Raw genomic sequence first — 26,426 nt, 5'->3', positions numbered from 1 at the left:
AGGGCACTTTGGAGAAATGCATATGATTATAGACCATATAGTAATTCATGATACATGACCAGGGAATCAGGGAAAAGAAAATAGAAATAATGAGATTTCAAGTTCTTATAATAGAAGATTTAAAAATTACTGTTTTGTTAAAAGTACCAAAGTAGGCTATCTACACCTGTATGAATTAAAGGAGTGATCTATTTAAGTGTTTCTTTAAAAGTTTTCTTCAAGCTTCCTGACTTCATGATTCTCAATTAAATACATGAGACAACATGGGAAAAAAAAATCACAAATGAGTTGATTTAAGGTATTATCTATGCACGGGGTGGAAAAAAATTATCTCTTCTCCCTTTCACCTTCCATTCATCATTTCTGAGTCTTGGCATATAGTATTTCAGTATTAGGTCTTTTAGCATTTGACTTGACAATCAGTAACTCTCAGATTCCCTATCCATCCTTGGAAGTAGGGATGACTCACAGCTGGGTTGGAACCCTGCCTCTTCTCATTGGAAACACTCACAGGCATACCCACTTTCATTACTGCTCTAGAAATTGGCCCAAAGAACATAGCAAGTTAATTCTTTATCTGTTTTCATGAATATACGAGCCCTGAGAGTGGAATGAAGCAAAAACTAATTCCTACACTGAAAATACCTAACTAAACACTGATTACTTTAAAATATTTTGAGGTAAGCCATGGTTCTTGGCTTGGAGATAAAAGAAGTATATTTATTGTTTTCTCCATTGTATCTCAGTTGGCAAAGCATATTTTCAGATCCAATCTAAACAGAAGGTTATGAGAAAGGTGACAGGCCCGGTCTTGGCCACATTCAGCAGGACAGCTAGAAACTGGCCCTGCCCAGCAAGAAGAAAGACAGTGGCTTTCCTTTCAGCTTTTCCTCCAATGTTGCTTTTGAGCCTGCAGCTTTCATTAACCAGGAATTCTTAATAAATAATTCTGATCAGTGAAGACATAAGAATTCACCAAAGCTAATGATGCAAGGTGTTAGTTTTTCTCATCTGCCAAAAGATATTTAAGTGTTTCTGGATCTGTTTTGCTGAAATATTTGTGCATAATTTAAACTTATTTCAAATGCTTTCTTTGTTTCCCTAGTTACATCCATCTAAACGGGCTCCAGATTCATAGCTCACCCAAACTTTCTAAGATACTACAATTTTCCGAATATATAGAATAACCTTTTATAGTCTGGGAAGTGAAATCAGACTCTTGAGTGCAACTGAGGTCACATATTTATTATGCTGCAAAGTCTTCATATGAGATGAGTCCATGAGCTTCACTTAGGTGTGTCCATTTCCTTAGTGTTCAGCCCATAATGTTTTCGTCCTGGTAATTAACTCTCTTGGAAGTGCTCGAGCTCGAATTTTCTCATGTAAAAGATTTGTCTAAGCTCCCTTTTGGCCTACTTCATTACTTGACTTCACTTCCCGTGTTCTCATTTTCAAACTTGTTATTCTCTGTGGACAAGGTTTTTGACATCCATCTTCTCTTCCACAATCAAAATGGTATACATCCTAGAATTACTCATGCCACAATCTGCTCACGACCCTACTTTTGCTACAGGAATTACAGGGGGTGGACCAAACTGATCATTTAACCATTGTTGTATTTCTTTTCTTTTCAAGTAACTGCAGGTCTCATTTGCTTAATATCTCAATTGAACATTTTCAGATTTCATCTCTTCTCTCTCGGTATTTAAAATGTTCTCACTGCCATTGTGTTTATTGTGAAATAAATGTCAAGCCCTAGCTATAAAGTCACAGCTATAAATCATAGCTTTTTCTGTAACTAAAAAAAGATGGAATAGAACACTCTGGCCCAGATTATTTGAATAAATTCTATAACATTCTCTTTTTTATGGCCTATGCAATTCACAAGCATATGTTTATGCTGTTAATGTTAAATGCCTTCTTATTTATTTGGGACTTATTGTGTGTTTACTTCGTGAAAGGCCAAAGGGAAGGGGGAAATTTAGAGCATTGTGACAATTGTTACTTTACCACGCATCTATACGTAGAAAATGTGGACTAGAGCATCTTATTTTGAAACAAGTTTAAAAGCATGTATCAAATATCTGGCAAGCCACTCCAGGATCCCCACTGCTATTGAACTGCTCTAACAAAATCTCATCTTTCAAACAGAAAAAAGGCTCAGAAGGTTCTTATTAGCCTCTATTATTAGCCGTTGCTAATTCTTCTCTTAGCTCCAAGGATTTAAAGGGCAAAGACTGGAGCCTTGTTTGAGTGTTTCAACCATAGCTACTGGCGCTATACAAAAGTACCCAGCTTTCTGAGAACACTCACTGGCCATGAGGAATCAAGGATTAACTCAGGCAGCCCATCCTAGGCATGTGGAAGTAGCTTGGGGATGAGGGCGGGAAGTGGTGTGCCTCCAGGTGACAGGGTGGTTTCGCATTCCTGTTTCAGAAGATAGCCGAGGGAGCTGGGAAGGAGGGCTTGGAGGCACCCCTTGCTGCATGTTTTCACTAAGGTCTGGCACGCTACACACTTTGAAGAGTTAAACGGGGAGAAGGCAGTTTTAATCTAAAACTGTATATTCAGGGTAAGTAGAGGGAAGCACCTGTTAAGATTTATTTGTTGTTTTACCGCTTTATTTCATAATCCTCCCCTTTCATTCTCCTTCCCAGGTGCCCAAATGATCGCATTCCCTTCCCAGCTGTGAATGCCTGTGGAAGTGGAAGAGGGACAGTGTGTCCGACTGCTCAGCAACGGAATCCCAGCCTCCTCACACGGCAGGAGGCCTTGAACGGCGGTTCCAGTTCTCCCTGAGAGAGAGGTTTCCCAGGGCAGGCACCTGGCCTTTCCCCCATCCTTGCTGCCAGTCATCAGCCTGCCTCACTGCACTCGCCTGGTTTCTGGACGGCCACTTGGGAAGGCTGGCTCTGTGGCTCTCTCACAGTGACTCTGCTAAGGTGGCAGACACACTTAGCTGGTGATTTTGTAACTGGCTGATTCGAAAGAACAAAAGTGCCTCTATCCAAACGCATTTATTTGAAGATCGACTGGATGCGGAGCGACGAGGATTCCGGGGAAAACCTCATGGACACAGATCCTGCTTCCCCGGAGCTGATACTCAGGTGGAATTAGAAGTTCTCTCTCGCCAGCCGCGCTGGAAGTTCGCGGGCAGGCCAAGTGGCGCACCGGGTGCCTAGGGACAGCTAGAAACTGGCCTCAGCTCCCCGCGGGCCCATTTTGACTCTAAATCGCAGAGCAGAGAATGGGGGGGCGGGGGGGGGTGAGGCTCACTTGAGGCGGCGTCTATTAGCGTCAATACGGCGGAGCCAGGGGACTTAGCTGGAGCCAGAAAACTTCAAGACAAACTCTGCGACTACAAACCTCCACCCTTCCCCTCCTCCCCTCCGACCAGCCGGGGCCCCAGCGGGAGCGCCGTCCCAGGGGTACCCCGGGAGACAAGGGGGTTCGGAGAAAGTGGGCTCCGCATTGCCCCCCCTCCCCCCACCATCCCTGCCATGGGCTTTGCCCTGGAGCGCTTCGCCGACGCCGTGGACCGGGATTTCGAGTGCAAGCTGTGCGGCCAGGTGCCGGAGGAGCCCCTGTGCACGCCGTGCGGGCACGTCTTCTGCGCCAGCTGCCTGCTGCCCTGGGCGGCGCGGCGGCGCCGGTGCCCGCTGCAGTGCCAGCCCCTGGCGCCCGGCGAGCTGTACCGGGTGCCGCCTCTGCGCGGCCCCATCCGCGAGCTGCGCGTCCAGGGTGAGCCCCGCGCCCGCGGCTGCGGCCGCCCGCTCCGGCTGCACGAGCCGGCGGCGCACGTCGAGCGCGGCGACCTCAGCCCTGCCCGCCCCCGCCGCTGGCGCTGCGTCTCGGGGCCCGGCGGCGGCGGCGGCGGCGGCGGGGACGTGCCCGCGCGGGGGGGCTGCGGCACGGCGCTCGGGGCCGCCCGGGGCGGGGGCGCGCGCGGGGGGCTGCCGGGCGGCTGCTGCGGGAGCGGGCGCGGGCGGGGGCCCGGGCCTCGAGTCCTCGCCTGGAGGCGGCGCGAGAAGGCGCTGCTGGCGCAGCTCGGGGCGCTGCAGGGCGAGGTGCAGCTGGCGGCCCGCAGGTACCGGGAGAAGTTCGCCCAGTACATGGCTCACGTCCGCAACTTCGCCGGCGACCTGGGCGGCGGCCACGGCCGGGTAAGCGCGGGGCGTGGGGCGCCGGCGAGGCTGCATGGGGTGGAGGGGAACGGTTCTTTCTGTACTTCAGGGTTCCCGTGGAAGGCGGCACCCTTGCTTATGCAGTAGGAAGCATCCGCCGCCCTGATCTTACTATACTACGGTTTATGTTCCAAATGCATTAGTATTGCAGTTAGCAAGGATGGTCCCTTTCCCACTTATATTAGGATTGGAAAGAGTTAAATTCCAACTTTTCCACGACTAAGAAGGGATTAGGAAAACTCGTTTTTTTCCTCACCCAGAAACCTTGCTCCCCATCTTTCCGTGCCTTGCCCTTACCCTCTCTGCCTGCATTTTGTACCTCCGGCGGGTACCTGAAGCCGGAGGAGGAGATCCAGGAAGCCTGTGCCTCTCCCACCTGCCTCCGGTCTCCCGCCGCGCGAGCATCCCTGCGGCCTGCCCAGCCCCACACCTTTGGCTCCCAGTGACTTAGTGTCCCTGTCAGACTGCCCATATCAGCCACCTTCTACTCAGTCCAGGGACTATCAGGGACGTGGGGGACTAGAATTAAGAGATGAAATTTTTTTTCAGACCTCCAGAGTTCTTCCCATCACCCTGACCTTCCCCTAAATAACCCTTACCTGCCTTCTTGTTTCATTATTGGTGGAGTGTGAGAGTGTGACTGTGTGTGTGTGTGTGTGTGTGTGTGTGTGTGTGTGTGTGACTTGGGGAACCAAGTCTGAGAGCAGCCACATCCATCTGAGGTCGGATGAGCCCCCGGGCAGCGGCTGTTTCCCTTCTTTGTCAAAGCTGCTGGCCCTGAACTGTGCTCGTGGGCTGCCCGCTTTCAGACGGAATAAACAAGCCTCTTTGCAGCACCCTTGTGAAGAGGCTTGTTTATAAAGCTGTTCCTTCTCTTCTGGAGGACTTCTGCACAGTGTTTGACATTGTTGGTCGCTGCCATGGTGAGCAGGGATTAAGCAGAACTTGCACTCCATTCAAGGAGCTGTTTTCATTCTTCAGCGCCCTGGGGAGGAGCAACCTGGATGGTTCCCATTTGGGACTGCCTCCCGCTCAGGCCTGGACGTAAGACGCTTCTGTCCTTGAGCCTAAAAATGACAGTTGAAATCTGAGGGGCTAAAATGTCTCTACTCTGATAAATGGAAGCACACTGCGTATGAAAGGCCCGTATGATACTATGAGCCTTTCAATATCCTATTTATTATATCCAGGTGAATTTACCAAATGGGAAGAGCCGGCGAGAAGCACAGAAATGGGCTCTGTAGTGCCGGTTCAGCTTTCAAGGTCTTAGGGAAGCAATGGTTGATGGAAAGGAGTAGCAGCTGGAATTATATGACAGAGGAGTCCATTCAACAAGTCAAGCTATGGCTCCCAGACGTGAGGGGAAAACTGTCCAGTGATTTGCAGACTTAATTATCAGAAGGCTTCTCTGGCTGCTCAGAAATGTTTTCCCCACTACCAGTAGGGGCTGCTGTGCCCACTGCCTGGGAAAAGCTCCTGGGAAAAGGTGGTGGTGATGGGAGAAGTGATAATGATGCTATCATTCAGAATTACCAAAAGGTAATCTACTAGGATAGTTAATAATATCCCTGGCCATAAATAGAACTCATCTAGTCTGGCACTATTTCATTTTATTTTTAAATTGGTCTTTACTAATAAGCAGGTTGTAGATGTAATCCCTATGTGTTTAACCCTTATTTGGCCATCAGGAGAAAAGTAGTACTTTACTTAGCAAAAATCCCCTGTTTTTTTAAAATTCTTCAGGAGTTATGCAAAACCCAATAAGAATACTGTTTAAAATTAAGATTACTATAACCTGTCAGACCCTGCATTACAATAGTAATCCGAATGGGACAGTCGAAAGAAATTTATAAGTAGTTCACTATTCCTTAGGACTTTCCGAAGTGAAATTTTTACATAGAATAAGTCTCAGATCCTTTGACAATTTACTTTACTCTTCTGTAATATAAGGATACCTTCAAGGATACACCGAAATCCTGTTTTAAAGTACAGTAAAGTCAATTAGATGATAAATTCATTAGGATAAAAGTGGCATGTGTAAAAATGAAGTGCCATGTAATTGAAAATAGTTATTCCCTTCAACTACGTACTTTCAAAGTAAATTTAGGAAGAAATTAACCTTCTTGCAAATTCAGCCATCTTTAATTGTAATTTTCCCCTTTTCAAATGTTAATTTAACAGTAAAAAAAGTAAAAAAAAGTTTGCTCTAGCATTTTTAAAAATATACATTTATATTTTACCTAGTTAGTTATTTCATCCATTTCTTCCAGGACGGAGAACATAAGCCATTCACCATTGTATTAGAAAGAGAAAATGATACCTTGGGATTCAATATTATAGGAGGTCGACCAAATCAGGTAACCCACCTTGTTAAAACATAGCTCACTCTTTGCTTATAAAATAATAGAAAACTTAGCTTTCATTTGTGGGGCTTGATCTTTACAATCGCTATTTAACTGTGATTAAATTGTTTCCTTAATGCAATATTCCAGTACATACCTATATATTTTTTGAGGAAAAATAAAGCAAGAGCTAAAAATTTGTTTCTCTTTACTATTTAAGAAAAAAAAGAGTACATTTCACATTTTATCTACATTGTATAGCCCTGTTGGCAAATTTCTTACATAAACCTATATCACAATAATGTGCATAGGCAATTTCTGTTTAATAATATCAGGCAATTGTATTGCCTGCTTGCACCTCCTATTTTTTATGTTAAATAGGTCAGTTTTCAGATGCTTACACAGACCAGGCAATATGTGATACATGTTGAATGAATGAACAGTTAAGCTCTGAAATAAGAGAGATATTATTTTTACAATTACATAGGAAATGCCATGTTAAAGGATGAGAGTAAATAAAATCCTTTAATTAAATGAATAGTACTTTCTACATTGGTGCCAATTGTTTTAAAAACACATGGATTATATATTTATACCGTGTAGTGTACTGTAGTTTCAAGTTCTGTTACATCCTTTAAATACTACATCAACTTAATCTTCATAACTGGAAAAAGGTGGTGAAGCTTAAAAAGAAATCATGTTCTCGAATTTTCCCAGTAAACTGCCATGAAATTTTTGCCTCTTGTATTGCAGATGTTGTCCAAGGGAACTGTCTTAGAGTTGTTGGCCATATGCTGCTCTGTTTAGGACAGGGTGGCAATGACATATTTCTTCTTTGTGTTTAGCATTTCAAAAACCTAGCAACTAATGACTGCTTTGCTTCTGTTTCTAGAACAGTCCCTATTTATTATGGGAAAAAATAGACGTCTTTTTATCATATCATTTTTGTTTCATTTTCCCCTAAGGAATATTGTTATAAATGCTAGTTAGGTGTTTGACATTTAGATGACATTGCCCATTTTTTAGAACCTCTTAAAAGTCACGTTAAGGAAGGCTAATTAAGGAGAAATAATTTTATTTAACCTGCCATGAAGTAAAATGACATTTAAAATTATTCAATGTATTATAGGATATTGGGCATTTTCCCTAAATAAGTTTTGCAATGTAATTGGTTTCCTGGGACTGGCTAAAATGTCCTACTTGTATCATATTGGCTCTGTGTTTGAGGTTTACCTAATCATTAGGCTCATTACACCTGGAAATGTGTAAAGATTAGCTTTGAATGGGTTCTCCTGCAGTTTAGAGTTGGCCTTTTGGGATTTCACCCTTGAGCAAGCTCCCAATCTTCCCTGTGACTAGAAACAGAACTGTATTTCCAAATCTGTCACATCATGAGGTTAAATTATATTTTCAAAACTATGACCACATCTCAAACTAATTACATAGTGAGGCTGGATAGGCTTTTTGTTTTCTTTAACTTATAACCCTTTTCAACTGAACCTTTCCTTTAGAAGTGAGATGTTTTATGAATCGTATTGAGGAGCCTGTTGCTATCACCTTGTACATGCCCTTTCCCCATAGCTTCTTATGTATCCTCAGAAACGTGCGGTAAATAGATAATCTGGCCAGAGATGCTGGCCGCGGTCATTAAAGCTGCCATCTTGATTAATGACACTTCAGTGTTAAGTAAGTTAAAATTCAGTGTCAAATCCCCAGCTATGAGATGTTTACTAAATTGCCCTTGATCCAACTAAAAATTTAGTTTACATGTTTCTTACTGCTAATGGTTATGTTTTTATAGAATAATCAGGAAGAAATATCAACAGAAGGAATTTATGTTTCAAAAATTTTGGAAAATGGACCTGCTGACAGAGCAAATGGCCTGGAGATTCATGACAAAATCATTGAGGTAAGACAATAATAAAACACAAATATGATTCGTGGAAGAAATATTCGGACATTTTAAATTTCCAAACTTACTGCTTTATCTTGGTGTGGTACTAATTAGAATGCATATTTAACAAGAGTATATGGTATATATCTCACCTATATCAATGGCTAGATATTGGGATAAAATAATAAATCACCTGAAGTTTCTAAATGTGTTCATGATTATCTCTGTTTTTATAATTGTCTCTCCTCATTAACTGTGAAGGTAGTTGTGTGATAATTAAGGGATAAATTTTTTTAATAACATTTCAATAAAAGGATGATAAATCTCTGCTGAAGGACATTTTTGATGAGGAAAGTTACTGGTTTTAAACATGAGATTAGTATGTTATATGTAGAGTTTGATATTATTTATAAAGGTCTTTTACCATCTTTTAGTTTAATATGGTTATCTTTATGTCTTTTTTTACATAAAAAAGAAAGGAAGTACTTTTTTTTTTTTCTTATTGCAAAAACCTGGTGGGAACTCTTCATTTTCTCTACTGCACATTGTAGCTTATTATTGTATTTGGGGTTGGCAAAGTAAACACTTTCAAGTTGGTGAAATTTGGGCTATGATCATGGAATTTTGAGTCACATTGCCTTTCACCACCTCAGTGCTTTTGAAATTTTAACTGGTTGAGATAGTATTACTTAGTGTTACTGAAAATGATCAGTGTACTTTTGTCAATGGGGTCATTTCCACTGTATTAGTAAAGGCATGAATAGACATTTGGAAGGTGTATTTGACTCCACCATTCTTTTGGGAAAATTCTATTTATTCTAGATTATATAATCACTAGTGTTATCTTTCTGAATGTTTATATAAACTTATCCTGATGGAGACTGTTTTTCTTTATTAAACTTTGAATAAACTTTTACATCTTAATTCATTATTTTTTCATTTAAAAAGTTGAATTTTGAATAATTTTTACCTAGGATAGGAGTAAACAGTATAGAAGAGCCAATAGTTTTCAGTTTTGGAAAAAGAGAACTCGTAACATTTAGAAATTAGCTGACTAAGCCCTTTGAGTAAGAGAGAAAAGATGCTTTGGCGAAAAACTGTGGTTTTTATCTGCAGAGGCCTCTGGTAGCAAGATTCTCTCCTTCCAGTTGTATCGCCAAGAAAGGACAGACCTACTTTCACTGACGCTACCCAGGTTGTCTTGACAGCTTGCCTAGTGGAGACATTTATATGCTACAGTTTCTAAAGTTAGAATTGTTCTATTTCTACTTGTACTTGTGAAGTATAATTTAAGGGCCAACATAATTTAAACAAAAAAATTGTCCTTATTACTTTCTACCTTATGTCTGTCTAAAGCCGTTTGGTTTTCCCAGTAAAATGGAAAATGAATGCCTGCATTTGATACTATTAGAAGAGCTGGTGGAACTGAATACATTTATTCAATTAGCACATATACTCACAACAGAAACACATACTAGGGATTTAGAAAATAATTTATTCTAGCTGTGTAACAATGTTATGTACACTTCATTAATGCGGCCTTAAAAGAGAAAGAATAAGTTGTGTTTACTATTGTGATATAGCACTTTTATTAAAAATGTATTGGTTTTGTTAATGTAAAGAGGCAATTTTATTAAAAACTGGTTGATAAATGAAGTGCATCTAGGCATCTATCTAATACAGTTACTAATATATGTCAAATTGGCCTTATTTAAATCAGAAGATAAAGACCAAAGACATCAACCATGGAAATCTAAATTATGATTTATAACTAGCTGTAGTAGTAATGTTATTTCACCTCAGTGTGTGTATATTAGCAGTAAATGACAAGAGGTTGAAATTTGCCTCACTGATAGAATTTATCAGTGGATCTTTTATGCCACAGTATACTAGTAATATGCATAGTTTTGTTATAGTTCTATAATAGATTCATGTGACTACATTTGCAGTTAAGAAATAAATTAGATATGTGTATTTCTGGAATGTTGTCTGTTAAATAGCATGAAATACTTTGGAAGGAAGGTTATTAGAAATAAATCTCTCATATTTAGTTGTTCAGTGATGCCATCAGCTTTTTTAAGAAAACAGATATTTGTGTGACTTTATTTTATACACACACACACACACACATATATATTTAAACAAGTAGCATGTTTGTTCTTGTGCATATATGTGTGTAAAAGATCTTTATATATACAATTAAAGTTAGAAATATTTTATGCTTTTCAGTTATTTTAGCTCATCTGCCATTGTGGAACCAATCAACTTTATACATTTTGTAGTAATGGGAAACTGATAAGAAATGTATTGATTAATTTAAAATGTACAGGGGCAGAAAAAAACAGACTTTAAAATAGAATTTTTTTTTTTTCCATTTTTTGTGCTCAGTGATTTGTTTACTGAACTAATTTGAATTTCAAATGGCCATGCTGATTTAAACCTGGTTCAACCAATAAATTTGTTAGCAGTGTAAAGTGCACCAGTAGTTCATATATTATGAAACTACTCATATGACCTACCTGTCACAGTCTGACACATTACTAAGTGCTTTCAATTCAGTGATATATGATTGAAATAAACAAAAAGAAACTATTAGACAATTTATTTTTTACTTACAGTCAAGATATGCTGAAAATATTTTGGCAAGTTAATTGCTTAAAGCACACATTACAACTGGTGATAAACTGTTCTTATAAAATAAAAAAATTAAGCCATTCAGTTGAAGGAGAAAGTAGATATGTTAAAGATTGGTTCTATTGATTAAAGAGATTTTACTAATTCTAATAAAAATATTAGATGTAATAATTTTGCCAAAGTTTAACAATGGCTAATAGTTCCCAAAATAATATTTTTAAAATATTCTGCATTCCACTGAAGCTGATCAAATAAATTCAAGAATCATAAAAGAAAAAAATAATCACAATCATGAGGTGAATCTATGTCATATTTTTCACATAATATGAGGCAAATTTAGTTTTGGAGTCAGTTCCACGAGAAACTACATTTACCACTCTCTAGATATTTACACATCTACATTTGTTAAAATATTTATGTGTGTAGGTTCAGAAAAGAATCACTTGTATTTGACTTACACCATCAGGTGCCAAAATATCACCGGGGACTGAAAAAGCAGAGGATACTGTTAAAGGCATTTTGAAACATCACAGAAATTCACTTAGACCAGGAGTTCACCAGAGCATACATCCAAATAAAAGCATCTTTTGCAGGCTGTTTCTCACCCCTTCCAGACTCAAAGGAACCACAGAAGATCCCCGATACTGTCAGAGGCTTAGGCACAGTTCTCTCAGAGAGCAGCACCCTTCTCGTGGTATCATGTTAGAGGCCTGAGGGGTACAACGGGGAGGGGGGAGGAGAATCTTCTATTATTGTTAGTGTAGGTGGCTAGATATTAATAAAGAAAGGGAGCAAGGGAATCTTGCCAGGATTATCGAGGCAGAGATGAAATAATACTGGGGAAATTCCTGTGCTGGGCTCATGGCCGGTACAAGCCATGATGGCGCAAGGGGAGGTGCTTCTATGAAGCATGCTCGGCAAGCCTAAGAAGGGCCCAGAAGATCAAGGAAACGGATTAATTAGGGGGAGGGCCCAACACAAGCCCCCCAAAGACTGGGAGATTGATTGATTATTTTGAAAAAGTGCCTGGTCCTTCCCAAACCTGAGATAACATAATCCAGGTTTAACAAAGCTCTCTCTTGCCTGGTGACACACATTTACGCCTTAGCATGTGCCTTCTCTCTCCGTGACAGCCATGTGGGCCTAGCAGCCACCTGGGCCCGGCAGAGCATGGGCTCCAAGCACCGGCCTGGGCACACCCAGCACCAGCCAAGGTGCAGCCAGGAGCAGACTAACCTGGCCAGATGGGAGCAGACTGAACTGGACTAAGCCTTAGCATGGCACAGAATTGCTGGATGCTGGCCCTATTTCTGGGCCTGATGAACACAAGGCTGGATTTTATCCCAGTGGGAAGGAGCTGAACCCAGCACAGTCTTCTGTGTTCGCCCCAGCTTCAGCAAACCTTACCACTGCACCCCATCTTCCCATGCGTGGGTCCCCCAAGATGCTTTTCTAGCCACTCTGCGGAAGGACCCCATTTCCACCGGCAACAGTGCTATTTCTGTGATGCTGATAGCAGGCCGTGCAGTCCTGACCGCAGAGAGGGAAAGTGAACAGAGGGTGACTAGTCTTTCCCGGGCCTTTGTTCCCACTTTCTTCTCCTTACCCCGCCCCAGCTCCTGGCCAACGCTTTGTGGCAGGAACGTCCACACTTCTCTTAGCTTCTGGAGACCAGGGAGTGGGAGTGGAGGTCTGTGCAGTCTATGAAAAGAACAGTTTGGAGGGGAATGCAGACATTTTATTAGTGTATATATTAAAATCTCTTCTATTTATTGAGCTTGAAATCATGATGAAATGTAGCACACAAGGCAGTTCCTACATTGAACAATGTCAGGGAAGCACTTTCTAGAAAGTGCTGAGTTTAGTACTAGCTGAAAGAACTTTCAAATGCAATCAATGTCTCAACAAGAATTTCGTAACTATTCCAAACTGCCAAATATACTTTCTTTTTTTTTTTTCCCCTGTAATGTTCTGTCTTCTGCATTTTATAGCACTACTCTGCACTGCTACAGTAAAAATCTTTGGTGATTATCACATTTATTTGCCTAAGGCTCTGCACAGTTCCATTATAGCTGTTAACGTAGGAAACTTAAATGCAGATCAGAACTGGACATTGAGGAATGCTGTTGAAGCAGATCTACAGTGAGCTATGTCTATACACCTGAGCTATGTCTGCACCTGATGGCACAGTGCATCTCACTACCTCACAGAGTAGCCATGCTAATTTGTGCATGCGTAAAAAAATTTACAAGTTTTGTAAATCACTTGTAAACCTGGTGGGGTCTTAGTTTTTTGACAAATTGCTGTTTAATTCAAACACATCCCTGAACACTTCAATAAAATGTTATCATTCTACATTTGAAGTAAAAGTGTGTTTTAACTGTTCAAACAACACTGACTGTCTGAAAGAATTAAGAAAAAACTAAAAGCAATCGTGTTAGTGCAAGTAAAGAATTACATTTTAATGAGATTTGTAATCATGATTAAATGTTACTTAAATGGAATGTAGTTTTAACATCATGATATAGTTATCATTATGTAATTGTAGATTTCATGTATCTTGAAAATTACTGTGGTGTAGTGGGAAGAGCATGAATACTGAAATTGAGGCGACCTGGCAGGAATTCCTGTTCTGCCTCTTGAAACTTGTGTGGCCTTGAGCAAGCCAGCTGTGCCTCAGTTTCTGTGCCATTCATAGTTACTGTGTATGCAGAGTGCCTGGCAAAGGGCAGGTTCTTGGAACCCACTATTGTGGGCCTGCTGTGTCTCATTCAGCTTATGCAAGGTAGTTTGTTCTGCAGAGCACAGAGACAATAGAGAGGAGGTACTTTCTTTCCTTGGAGAATCTAGGTCCTTCTCTCCCAGCTTTCAGTGATTCCCGTTTCCATAGGCACCACAGTTTGGATGAGTAAATGTAGGAAGTTTTAAGTTGTACAATTTTCATATATTCGTATGGACAGTTGGGCACAAAAATGGCTGTGGGAGAAAACTTTATAACTACACACTCATGATTTCATTCAGTTACTCAACCAATATTTACTAATTTCCTATAGGTTCCAGATGGCATAGTCTGTGTTATGAAGGAGCAATAAGACCTGTTTTCCGCCCTCATGTAACTCATATTGTAGAGGTCCTGTTTTCTACCTAAAGCAAAGTAGGCTTTAGTGTGAAGCTGCTCCTTCAATTGTTCCAAACGTAAATGAGCATTGCCATCTTATCTTAGTGGACCGACACTATAGACTTAATCTAGTTTTTCTGCTCTCCAACTAGTAGTTCAATTCTTTTTGAGAAATCATGACAAAGATTAGTTAGCAAAATAGTAAAATCTGTGGATATAAGCATTGTAGTTTCAGGAAGGGGTATGGAATTTGAACTTGGGTCTTGAATATGTACTGGGTTATCTCACAAAGTTTTCTCAACTATTTTCAGTTTCTTTCCTGTAACTATGAGGGCAATGATAGATAGTTTTTAGATTTTCCATCTTGATGATCATAGCGTTTTGCCGGTTCACTGAGTTTCTATTGTGAATAAATGTAATTTTATTTTAGCTTACAAAAGAGGCTGGAAAGGTGTTGACACTATTGATCTTTAGAGTGTTATGCACTGTTTTATCTATTTTAAATTTATGAGAGATGAACTTCAGTTTCGTTTTTTTTGAGGGCTGAGCTTCTGAGAAGGGAAGCAGGGACACACATCTGATTCTGCAGTTTGCACATTGCATGACTGCATGTGGTGTTCCTGTCAGAGGTCTGACTGTGGTTCCCATTCTCCTCATTGTTCTGTGCTACAAAATCACATCAGAGTACTTGCAACATTATTTTATTTTATTTGTGTGATTTTTTTATTAAGGTATAATTGATATACAACATTATATTAGTTTCATACGTACAACATAATGAGTTGATATTTGTGTATATTGCGATGTGGTCATCACACTATGTCTAGTTGACATGGTCACCACACATATTTACAGAATTTGTTTTCTCATAATGAGAAGTTTTTAAGATCTATGCTTTTAGCAGCTTTCTAACGCACAGTACAGTATTACTAACTATATTCACCATGCTGTACATTACAACACATGACTTATTTATTTTATACCGTAAGTTTGCACATTTTGACCCCTTTCACCCATTTCTCCCACCTCGCAACCTCTGCCTTTGCCAACCACCAATCTGTTCTCTATCTGTGAGCTCAGTTTTTTGTTTGTTTCTTTGTTTAGTTTTGGTTGATTCCACACGTAAGTGAGATATTACAATATTTTCTTTCTCTGTCACTTTTTTCACTTAACATAATGCCCTCAAGGTCCATTCATGTTATTGCAAATGGCAAGATTTCGTTCTTTTTATGTCTGAATAATATTCCATTGTGTATATATACCCCATTTTGTTTATTTATTCATTGGTTGATGGACATTTGGGTTATTTCCATGTCTTGGCTGTTGTAAATAATGCAGCAATGAGCATAGTGGTGCATGTATTTTTTGAGTTAGCACTTCTGTTTTCTTTGGATAAATACCCAGAAGTGGAATTGCTGGATAACATGGTGGTTCTATTTTTTATTTTTGGAGGAACCTCTATCTTGTTTTCTATAGTGACTACACTAATTTACATTCCCATCAAAAGTTCACAAGGGTTCCCTTTTCTCCATATCCTCTGCAGCATTTGTATCTCTTGAATTTTTTTATAATTGCCATTCTAACAGTTGTGAAATGATATCTCATTGCAGTTATGATTTGCATTTCCCTGATAGCTATTTTCATGTTCCTGTTGGCCATCTATATGTCTTCTTTGAAGAAATATCTGTTCAGATCCTCTGCCCATTTTCAAATCAGATTGTGTGTGTGAGGGTTTTTTTTGTTTTGCTTTATTTTTTTTCCTTCCCCCCCCCGCTGTTAAGTGGTATGAGTTCTTTATATATTTTGAATTTTAGCCCCTAATTAGATATATGACTTGAAAATATTTTTTACTATTCAGTAGGTTGCCTATAAATGTTGTTCATCATTTCCTTTGCTGTGTACAAGCTTTTTAGTTTGATGTAGTCCCATTTGTATTCTCTTGATTTTGGATGGAATGTTCTGCATATACCTCTTAAGTACATGCAGACTAATTTATTAAGGCTGATGTTTCCTTATTGATTTTTCTGTTTGAATGATCTGTCTATTGATGTAAGTGAGTAATTATTAAGTTTCCTACTGTTACTGTATTGCTGTCTACTTCTCCTTTCATGTCTGTTAATATTTGCTTTATGTATTTAGCTGCTCCTATTTTGGATGCATAAATATTTACAAATGTTGTATCCTATTGTAAGATTGGCCACTTTATCATAATGTATTGCTCCAGGTTTCTTTTGGTTTACATTTGCATGGAACATCTTTTGCCATCCCTTCATTTTCAGTCTGTGTGCGGTCTTATGTCTGAAGTCTCTTGTTGGCAGTATATAGATAAGTCTTGTTTTACTTACAAGTGATTATCATTTACTATATATTTACCTTACCAGTGAGATCTATATTTTCATATGTTTCCTTATTACTAATTACCCCCCCTTTTTTTAAAATTTCAGCTTAAAGAAGTTCTTTAACATTTCTTGTAAGGCTGGTTTAGTGATGATGAGCACTTTTAGTTTTTGCTTCTCTGGAAAACTCTATTTTTCCAATTTTGAATGATAATTTTGCCAGTTAGAATATTCTTGGTTGGAAGTATTTTTCTTTCAGCACTTTGGATATATCATTCTAATCCTTTATGGACTGCAAGGTTTGTGTTGAAAATGTGCAGATGAACTTATGGGCATTCCCTTATATATCACAAGTTGTTTCTCCTCTCTGCTTTTAAGAGTCTCTCTTGTCTTTAACTTTTGACAATGTAATTATAATGTGTCTTCTTGTAGGTCTCTTTGTCTTCATCTTTTTTGGAATTTTCTGGGCTTCCTAGATCTGGGTTTTTGTTTCCTTCCCAGGTTAGGAAATTTTTCACCATTGTTTCTTCAAATAAACTTTCTACCCTTTTTATTTTCCCCTTGGGACTTCTATAATGCAAATATTAGTTTGCATGATATTGTCCCATAAGTCCCTTAAGGTATCTTCACTTTTTTTTCCTTTTTTTTTTTTTTGGTACTCTGATTGTGACTGGGTGAGATTTTCTGCCATTTCTACTAGTTCACTGATCCTTTCTTCTGCTTCATCTGATCTGCTGTTGAACCCCTCTAGAGAATTTTTTTCAGTTTAGTTATATTCTTCAGCTCTATGACTTCTATATGTTACCTTCTTATGTTTTCTGTCTATGTTGAAGTTTTCATTGTGGTCATCCAGTCTTCTCCCAAGTTTGGTGAGCATCCTTATGACCATTACTTTGAATTCTTTATCGGGTAAATTACATATCTGTTTCGTTAAGTTTTTTTTAATGAGGTTTTATCTTGCTTTTTTATTTGAAACATACTCCTTTATTTCGTTCTTTTCTTTCTTTTTTGAACTCTCTGTGTCGGTTTCTATGCTTTAGGTGAAACAGCCACTTCTCCCAATCTTGAAGGATTGGCCTGGTGTGTGAGATTAAAGTTATTATTCAACCCTGTCCAAGCTCTTGGTGGTCTCTCAGACATTTGTGACTGTCCAAGTAGCCTATTATATTTTTAATACAGGGTGTGCCAATGCCTGTCAGTATCCCAAAGATGGGGTAGAATCTCAGTGATTACCTAGATTCAAGCTGATTGGTAGCAGCCTTTAAGGTATGCAAATATGTACAGTCCTGTGGGACAGCAAGTATAAATCCTGCTGATGACCAGAGCGAGGTGATCTGGAGGTTTTCCCTGAGTGGCAGGTGTGAAAATCCAGATGAGTGTATACATTCCTTTCTGGGAGGTACTGGGGAGCTGTAGTGAAGCAGAGGGAGAGCACAAACATAGAATCTCTGGCCTGTGTTCCCTGAGAGCACTTCATAGCCTTTAGATGTGTTCCAAACCTGAGGCCTGCCCCTGAGGCTGAAACTCCAGAACAAGCAAGTAGGCCTCTGTCATATAAAGGCTGGGGGGAAAGGGTCAGTCTGCTTTCTGTGTAGTGCCCTGGGGGTGGTAGCCTGCCAAGAACTGTCTCTGATTCTTATAATCCCATAAGACCCAGGAATGTAAGCCCCCCTGGCCACTAAAGGCATCCCCTGGACAGCAGCCACCCAAACCAGGGCACCAAATGTAAAAACTGGGGTACCAAACACATATAAGTGCCCCACTCTGAGAGATGCTGGAGCTCTGGAGCACTGCAGAGGGAGATCATGAAGATAGTGCCTGCCCTCCAATGTCTCAGGAAAGGTTTTGCATCAGCCCTTAGAGGTGTGTTTAATTAGAAGCCTGTCCCTGAGGCTGCAGCTATGATAAGCTAATAGGCCTCTTTCACAGGAAGACTGAACTCCTGGGTCTGTTGCCTCTTGCTGTGCCCTAGGGAAAATGGCTGTTTAAGAACATTTTCTCCATTGGTTACAGACCCAGAGCATAAGCCCCTCAGGTCATTAGAACCAGGCAATGGAGAGGTGTCCTCTGTCAGCAGCCACAAAAATCAGGGCACTAGAGAAAGGTATAAGCTCCTTTCTGGAAGATCCCAGTGAGGTGGAGCGAGGCAGGGGGAGAGTGCAGAGACTGCGTCCCCTGCCTCTGTGCCCTGAGAGCCCTTCCATAGCCCCTAGAAGTATGCCAAACCAGAAGCCTGCTCAGGCCAAAGCTCTGGGACAAGTGACCAGGTCTCTTTCTCAGAAAGACTCGGGGTGTGTTTCAGTCTCCTCTGTGCAGTGCCCTGGGAGGGGTCGTCTGCTGGAACCATCCCTTGGATTGTTATGGGTCCCATGGGACCCAGGAACAACACAAGCCCTCCTGGCCTCCAGAGCCAAGCAATGTATACCCTGCATAGCAGTTATAAAAACCGAGTCACCACATGTACGATCAGGGCACCAGATGTGTGTACGAGCTCCCCTCCAGGAGATCCTGGTGCTTTGGAGTGAGGCAGAGGGAGAGTGCAACGATGGCTCCCTATGGAAGAGTAAAGGGAAAAAATTTTAAAAAGAGTAAAAGGAAAAAAAGGAAAAAGAAAAAAAAGAGAAAGGTGGTGTTTGCCAGCTTCTACAAGGCAGAGGGAGAGTGTGGAGGATGCCACCCACCTGCGGAAGCATAAAGATGCCACCGCCGGGAAGAAAAAGATGGTTCCTGCCAGCTTTCGTGAGCAGAGAGAGAGCAGGAAGGTGGCTCCCTCAGCCTGTCCTGGAGAGTGTTCCCACAGGCCCCTGCCCCTCAGACCAGCGCTTTCAAATTAGCCAGTGTGTCTCTTTGATGTATAGTCTGGGCACTTTTCAAAGGACTGCTTCTGTGCTAGGGCCGGGGGTGGGCGCACCTGCCCACCAGCCCCTTAGGAACCATTTCTCAGCCTGCCAGGCCCTGCGGGTGTCATGGGCATGAGCCACTTTGGTCTTCACAGCCAGGTGTTTCGGGGGCTAGTCTCTCAGGTGACAGCCTTACTAGTCGGGGTGCCCAAAGTGGGGAACTCAGCCTGGGATTTGAGTTCCCGATTGTGGGTCACTGTGCCAGGGATGGGGCTTATGGCAACAGTGCACCTCTGCCTGTCCTACCCGCTTCCCGCTTCTGTGTGGTTCCCCTCTCATTTGCCTGGTGCGAAGGCATCTCTCCACCATCTTTAGTTTCTTGGTTTTTTTTTTTCCGGAGGAAATTGTTTCATACCTAAGTGTAGATTTGGTGTGTCTGTGGGAGGAGGTGAGTTCAGGATCTTCCTACTTGACATCCTGAAATGGAATCTCCCTAGAACATTGTTGAGATTTATTTTATTTTATTTTACTATTTTATTTTTTTATATTTTTATTGATCTCAGAGAGATGAAGGGAGAGGGAGAGAGAGAGAGAAAAACATCAATGATGAGCGAGTCATTGATCGGCTGCCTTCTGCCCCCCCGCTGAGGATTGAGCCTGCAACCCGGGCATGTGCCCTCACCGGGAATCGAACCTTGATCTCCTGGCTCCCAGGTCAATGCTCAACCGTTGAGCCACGCCAGACCAGGCTGGAGATTTATTTTAAAATGAGCTCTGAGTTGACGTTAGAGAAAATATCAAAATAGGCCACGTCTTACTGTCTTTTGACCTTTTTTCTTCCATCATCGTAGCCATCTGGCATCTTCTTTCTCATTTCTTTATTTCTCCGCAGCCTTCATCTTAAGGAAAAAATGTCTTTAAAATTGCATACAAATAGATATTTGAGTAATCGGTTTGACCCACTCTGGATATCTGAACTTTAACTGGAGGTAACTCCTTAATGATTCTCAAGTTTTGATCATTTTGAGCTTGACTAGCACAGTAGCTTCCGGAGTAAACTTTCCCTTCACCCAGCCTCAACCATTTCCAACTCAGCTTGCCTACTACCATCAGGGTTGTCTTTTCCCCCCCCTCCTTTGCTTAAGGTCCTGCATTAGCATTACATTGTCAACAGGATTAAATCTAAATTTATTAAAGAAACAAAAATAGAACTTCAAAACCTTTATTCATTTTTTTTTAAACTTTCCCTTTCAGATCCTCAGCTGTAGTAACATGAAACTCCTCCCCTTTCTTATCTTCACGCCTCTCTGCCTTTATTCCTGCTTCCCTTTTTACCTGGCGTTTTCATCCCACTCCCACCCCCACATCTGTTCTCGAACTGGCAAGTTTCTGAGTAGCCTCAACCCCCCCCCCACCCCCCTGAAGCCCTTCAAACCCACCAAAGGGAATTATTCTCTTATCTCCGTTTCCAGTAGCTTTTTAGACCTCTCACCTTCGTTGCACTTTTCATACGCTAGGCTGTGTATTTATTCTTTGATGTTCTTCTTCCCCCACATATGTACAGGTTTCTTAAAAGTGGTTTAGAATGTTATGGAGCTTGATAGCTCCAGCCCCCTTCCTGCTCTTAGCATTGTGCCTGGCAAACTACAAGCATTCTGTTCATTTTCTTTGATGGAATAAGTGAAGGCACAGACTTTGAGCTCAAAATTCTAGGCGTTATGGTGTAAATACAAGGGTTTTTCAGGTGCCAGGTGGGCAGTTCTTGAAGGGTGTCCCTGTAACATCTTATCCCTTCTCTTTGCATCTACAAGGGAAGACTTACTGTGTAAGTTTTAAAATCTCTCTGATCCAGTGATAATAGACTGAAACAATTGTATTTCGCTACACTGTTACTTCTAGCCTGTAAATAAGAAAGAACCCAAGTCTATACTATGATGTTTCATATTCTGTTTATGTAAATTCTTGAAATGGATCTGAAGACATGTGTGTTCGCCTTCACCCTGAAGCATGTTTTTGTTATTGAACTCGAATACTGGTAAAGCTGACTGAATTCACATGCTTGCCTGCAAAGCAGATTTGTAGAAAATGGCACTGGACCGAACATGGAATTGAACAAAAACATGATTAACCACAGAGGAATGGAAAAGATGAAAGATGTTTTCAGTGGTTCCAAGTTTTGTAAATGGTTTGGTGAAAAGACAGAGTTAGAAGCTTCCTAGAGCACTGAGGACTGGCCCGGGGAACTCTTTGAAGTGCTCTTGCTGAGAGCTGCTTGGAATAATTAACGGTAGCCCCAGCTGTGAGGCTTTCTGAGGAAGCTTAAGGGAAAACTCAGTGAGCTTGTTGCTTGGAACTCTTTACGGCAAGTTTAAGAAGGTTGTCCTTTTTGTAGAATACATGTTGTTATATTTCTAGTACATTGTGGTGTGTTTGTACAGACAGGAATAGAAGCTTCTCCATTCTTTTTTAAAACATTGTTCTTTCCACTCCCTTGTGAAAGCAACACAAGGGGAAAAGGGGCAGCTGAAATGTGGGTAGATTTGGTGCCTGGTCCTCTCAACCCGTGAATTATTGTGGCCACATCCCAGCCCAGTGGCTTTATGGATCATACCTTTCAGCTTCCCTCTTTTTTAGCTTTTAATAGTGTTCTTAAGAAGAAGATTATCTTTTTATAATCAGCATCTCAGGTGATTCATTATTATAAGTTAAAAATGCCCCAAATAATGAACATTATTCATTACATGGTTTAAAATATTTTAAACAATTTTAGATTACTGTAAAGGTATAGGAATAAATCTTCAACTCCTAAGGGAAGATGAGCAGTTGACTGTGCTGCTCACTTTATAACCTAATAGTTATTATTATATATATTAGGATAAAATTTAGCACTTGAATAGCTAGGAAAATACATAATATTAAAATAAATTTTATGGTATTATTGTTATGTAGAATTAGGTAATTTGATAGTTTACCCACATAATGTTTCACATTGACGTAAAGGAAACAATGAATTTACCTTATGAAATCATAATTAGAAAAGAAATCATTAGTTAATAAAAATGTTAATCATATAAAACAATCCATTTTTTACTCTGTTTCTATGAGTTTGACTTTTTTTTGTTCCTTATATAAGTGATACCATGCAGCATTTGTCTTTGCCTGGTTCATTTCACTTAGCATAATGCTCTCGAGGTTCGTCCAAGTTGTCTCCTATGGCAGGATATTTCTTTTTCATGACTGAATAATATTCCATTGTATATGTGTACCATATCACCTTTATCCAGTCATTCACTGATGGATATTTAGATTGTTTCTGTATCTTGACTATTGGGAATAGTGCTGCAATGAACATGGGAGTACAGATATCTCTTCGATATCCTGTTTTCATTTCCTTTGGATGTATATACCCAGAAGTGGGATTGCTGGATCATATGTATGGTAGTTCCATTTTCAATTTTTTAAGAACTTCCATATTTTTCCTACTGGTTGCACCAATTTACAATCCCACCAGTAGCACACAAGGGTTCCCTTTTCTCCACATCCCCACCAGCGTTTGTTATCTCTTGTCTTTTTGGTGATAGTCATTCTAACAGGTGTGAGGTGATATCTCATCTGGGTTTTGATTTGCATTTCCCTGTTGATTAATGAGGTTGAGTAAGAGTTCTTGGGTCTGTGCCTTTAGCTATTACCTGATACTACCTATTATTAAGAGTTATATATAGTGATTCATGGTAGATAATGCATGAGCAGTTAAAGTCAGATATTAATGAAATTAATGGAAGGCATTTTATGTTTGGCTAAGGAGTTCGGTTTTTATACTATAGACAATGAGGAGTCAGTGATCATTTCTGAGCAGGGAATGACATGGGTAATATAATGATTAAAAGAGTAACAAAAATTTGACTTCACTGGGATGCTTAAAAAGACTGCAAAGTGAAGGTATTTGAGATAGGGGACTAGTGGGTGAGTACCACAATTGCCCATATGTGCATAAGGGCCTCTAGTAAATACCATAGAAAACTGCCAGAAGGTAGTCACAACCCTGTTACTTTATTCATCATACTGATCTTGAATATTTCCCCTTGTCTTCAGTTTCCTACAGTATTCTCATCTTAAATCAAGAGTGGCGCTTGGTGCTTATGTTTAAGTAAGTTTTTATAGAAGGGTCACAAGTCTTAAGTGTCTAGGGCAATGAATGATCATAAAGTGACGTCACCCATGTAGCCAGGATTCAGATCAAGAAACAGATCATCACAAACACCTCAGAAGTCCCCTGTGATGGATTCTTCTGCTCCATCATTAACTTCCTCCAAGTTTTGCCTCTTCAAATTTTGTATAAATAGAATCACACAATAGGTATTCTTTAGAATATGGCTTCTTTTATTTAACATTACATTGGTGAAATTCACTAATGTTGCATCTGACTGCAGTTTGTTCATTCTTGTAGTTATGTGACTGTATGGCTATACCACATTTTAATGATCAGTTTTACCATCAGTGACATTGCTGATTCTAGATTACTACAATGACAGTGCTCTGAACATTCTTATATGCATTTTTGGTGAATGTATGCATGCATTTCTCTCTCTCTCTCTCTTTCTCTCTCTCTCTCTCTCACACACACACACACACCCGTAGGAGTACATTTGTACATTGCAGAATCATAGGATATGTACATGTTCAGCTTTAGTGATTACTGCCAAACAGATTTGTTAAAGAGGTGTAGCAATTTCCATTCTTACCAGCAGTGTCAGAGTGTCAATTACTCCACATACTTGCAAAGATGTGGTATTGTGTGTGGTATTTTTTTTTTAATTTAAGTTATCTGGTAAAGTGGTGTGTACATACAATTTCTTGATGTCTAATGAAGCTAAGTAAGTTTATGTGTTTATTGGCCCTTTCAATATCCTTTTTGTGAACTACCTCTTTATGCCATAGTGAACACAGAAATCCTACCTTTTCCTGCACCTTCAACACCTAATACACTGCCTGGCACATAGTGGCACTCAGTTTGATGAATTGGTACCTAGATAATTACGAGGATTAAGCAAAGCTGGCATTGCTATTAAAGCACTATGCTTCTACTATAAAATAATATTGAATGTCAACTGTAATTCAAAAATAAATTTAAAAAACTTTATGCCTCACATATGTATGTGCAATAAATATGTACTAAATGGATACAAACGCCTTCCTAACTTTCACTTAAACATATATCTATAACAAAGCGATTATACCTTTCCTACCTTACTCAGTTTTTTCTAGAAGTAATTTTGTGTTTCTTTTGACATTAGCACACTTGATCATCTTGGCATTCAGTTTTTAATGTTATTGTTTTTGTAGGGCCTGTCTTATGCAGTATATATTCCTTCTCAGTTCTTTGTTATGGTGTCAAAAAGATTAATATGATCCCTAAACAAATACTTTTGGCCTAGATACACTGTTACAAGCCCTGTCACCTTACTGAATGTGTGGGTGTTATTTTTTCAGAAGCATGATTCTTTCCAACAGATAAGAATGATCAAAGAAAAATTCTCTTTTTCCCCTTACCTGAGCTTTCATTTAGAGGAGATTTCTTTTTATAAGCCAGAACTTTAAAATGCATATCTCCTCTTAAAGAAGCATAATTTTTATTTTGTCCACATTAGAACTCCAGTCATGTCAGGCCCTACTGGTTCAGAATTAGGTCACCGCGGCATACTAAGGCAGCCCTAAGATAAAAGTAAATTCCAAGGCACACTATGGCGAGATAGTCTTCAAGCTAAAAGAATTGCTTGGCTGAAAATTGTTACATAAGTAAACAGTTGACAAATGATTTTCATATAAAAGTAAAAAGAAATGCTGAATACTCAAGCAGGGTTTTACATAACTAAATATTTTATAATGTGGACCCATGAGTTATCGAATAAATTCTCGAACTGTAATTTGTACATGTGTGTCTGATACTGAGAGAACTCATAAAATGTTTTTCAACATGTAATATAAATTATGTACCAAATGGCTGTTTACTTTCATCATAATGAGGACAATGATGATTTTAAAGACTAATAATAGCTCTAACATTTATGGCCTCCTATTGTGTGTAAACGCTATGCTAAAAGCTATATGTAATAAATATATTGGTGCAATTAAAGGATACCATGAACAGCAACTTAAACTTGATAAGGTTCAATTTTATCATAATCAACTTTTTTATGCCCAAGGAGAAAATATGAGTTGGTTTATTTGGAGGAGTAATCACCAGGAACTGACATGTAATGGAGACCTGTGGAGCAGATGGCTCTAACAACTCTTTCAGCCAGGAAGTCAGCTTCAAGTTAATTATAGTATTAACCGCATTTACTGCTTACAAAAAATCAAAGAATTACAATGATCATTATGTCTTTCTTGTAGCATTTAGAGTTTGTAATAACTTTACTGTTAAAAATTCAAAAACATTTAGTGAAACAAGTTACAGATAGGTTCATTCTTTTTATATTTTTATTGTATTTATTGGGGTTACATCGGTTAATGAAATCCTATAGGTTTCAGGTGTATAGCTCTATAATCATGTGCATATTGTAATGTGTGTTTACCTCTCAAAGTCTATCTAGTCTCCTTTCATCACCATTTATCCCCCCTGACCCTCTTTCACCTGCCCCAACCCCACAGCTGTCAGTCTGTTCTCTGTATCTATGAGTCTGTTTTTATTCTGTTTATGTAGTTCATCCAATTCTACATATATGAAATCATACGGTATTTGTCTTTCCCTGACTGCCTTATTTCATTTAGCGTAATGTCCTCTAGGTCCATTCATGCTGTCACAAAAGGTAAGATTTCCTTCTCTTCTATGGCTGCGTAGTGTTCCATGGTGTGAATGTCCCACAGCTTTTTTATCCATTCATCTGCTGATGGGCACTTGGGCCGCTTCCAAATCTTGACTATTGTTAATATTGCTGCAGTGAACATAGGGGAGCATATATCCTTTCAAATCAGTGTTTCAGGTTTCTTTGGTATATTCCCAGAAGTGGAATCACTGGGCCACAAGGCAGTTCCATTTTTAATTTTTTGAGGAAACTGCATACTGTTTTCCACAGTG

At 39.9% G+C, this 26,426-nt stretch overlaps 1 protein-coding gene across 1 annotated transcript in view; it reads left to right on the top strand.

Moving 5' to 3' along the window:
- Positions 1-3,500: 3,500 nt before the first annotated feature.
- The window catches only part of PDZRN4 (PDZ domain containing ring finger 4), a 329,363-nt gene continuing 306,437 nt past the window's right edge, over positions 3,501-26,426 (top strand). Inside the window, exons 1-3 of the mRNA XM_016201131.2 lie at positions 3,501-4,163; positions 6,455-6,541; positions 8,328-8,435. Coding sequence (XP_016056617.2) covers positions 3,501-4,163; positions 6,455-6,541; positions 8,328-8,435 — 858 coding nt within the window. The remainder of the gene's footprint in view (positions 4,164-6,454; positions 6,542-8,327; positions 8,436-26,426) is intronic.

Source organism: Miniopterus natalensis, chromosome 2 (assembly GCF_054644295.1).
Source record: "Miniopterus natalensis isolate mMinNat1 chromosome 2, mMinNat1.hap1, whole genome shotgun sequence".
In the NCBI taxonomy this organism is placed as follows: domain Eukaryota; kingdom Metazoa; phylum Chordata; class Mammalia; order Chiroptera; family Miniopteridae; genus Miniopterus; species Miniopterus natalensis.
Note: the sequence above shows the minus strand (reverse complement) of the source record. Positions and strands in the feature narration are given on the sequence as shown.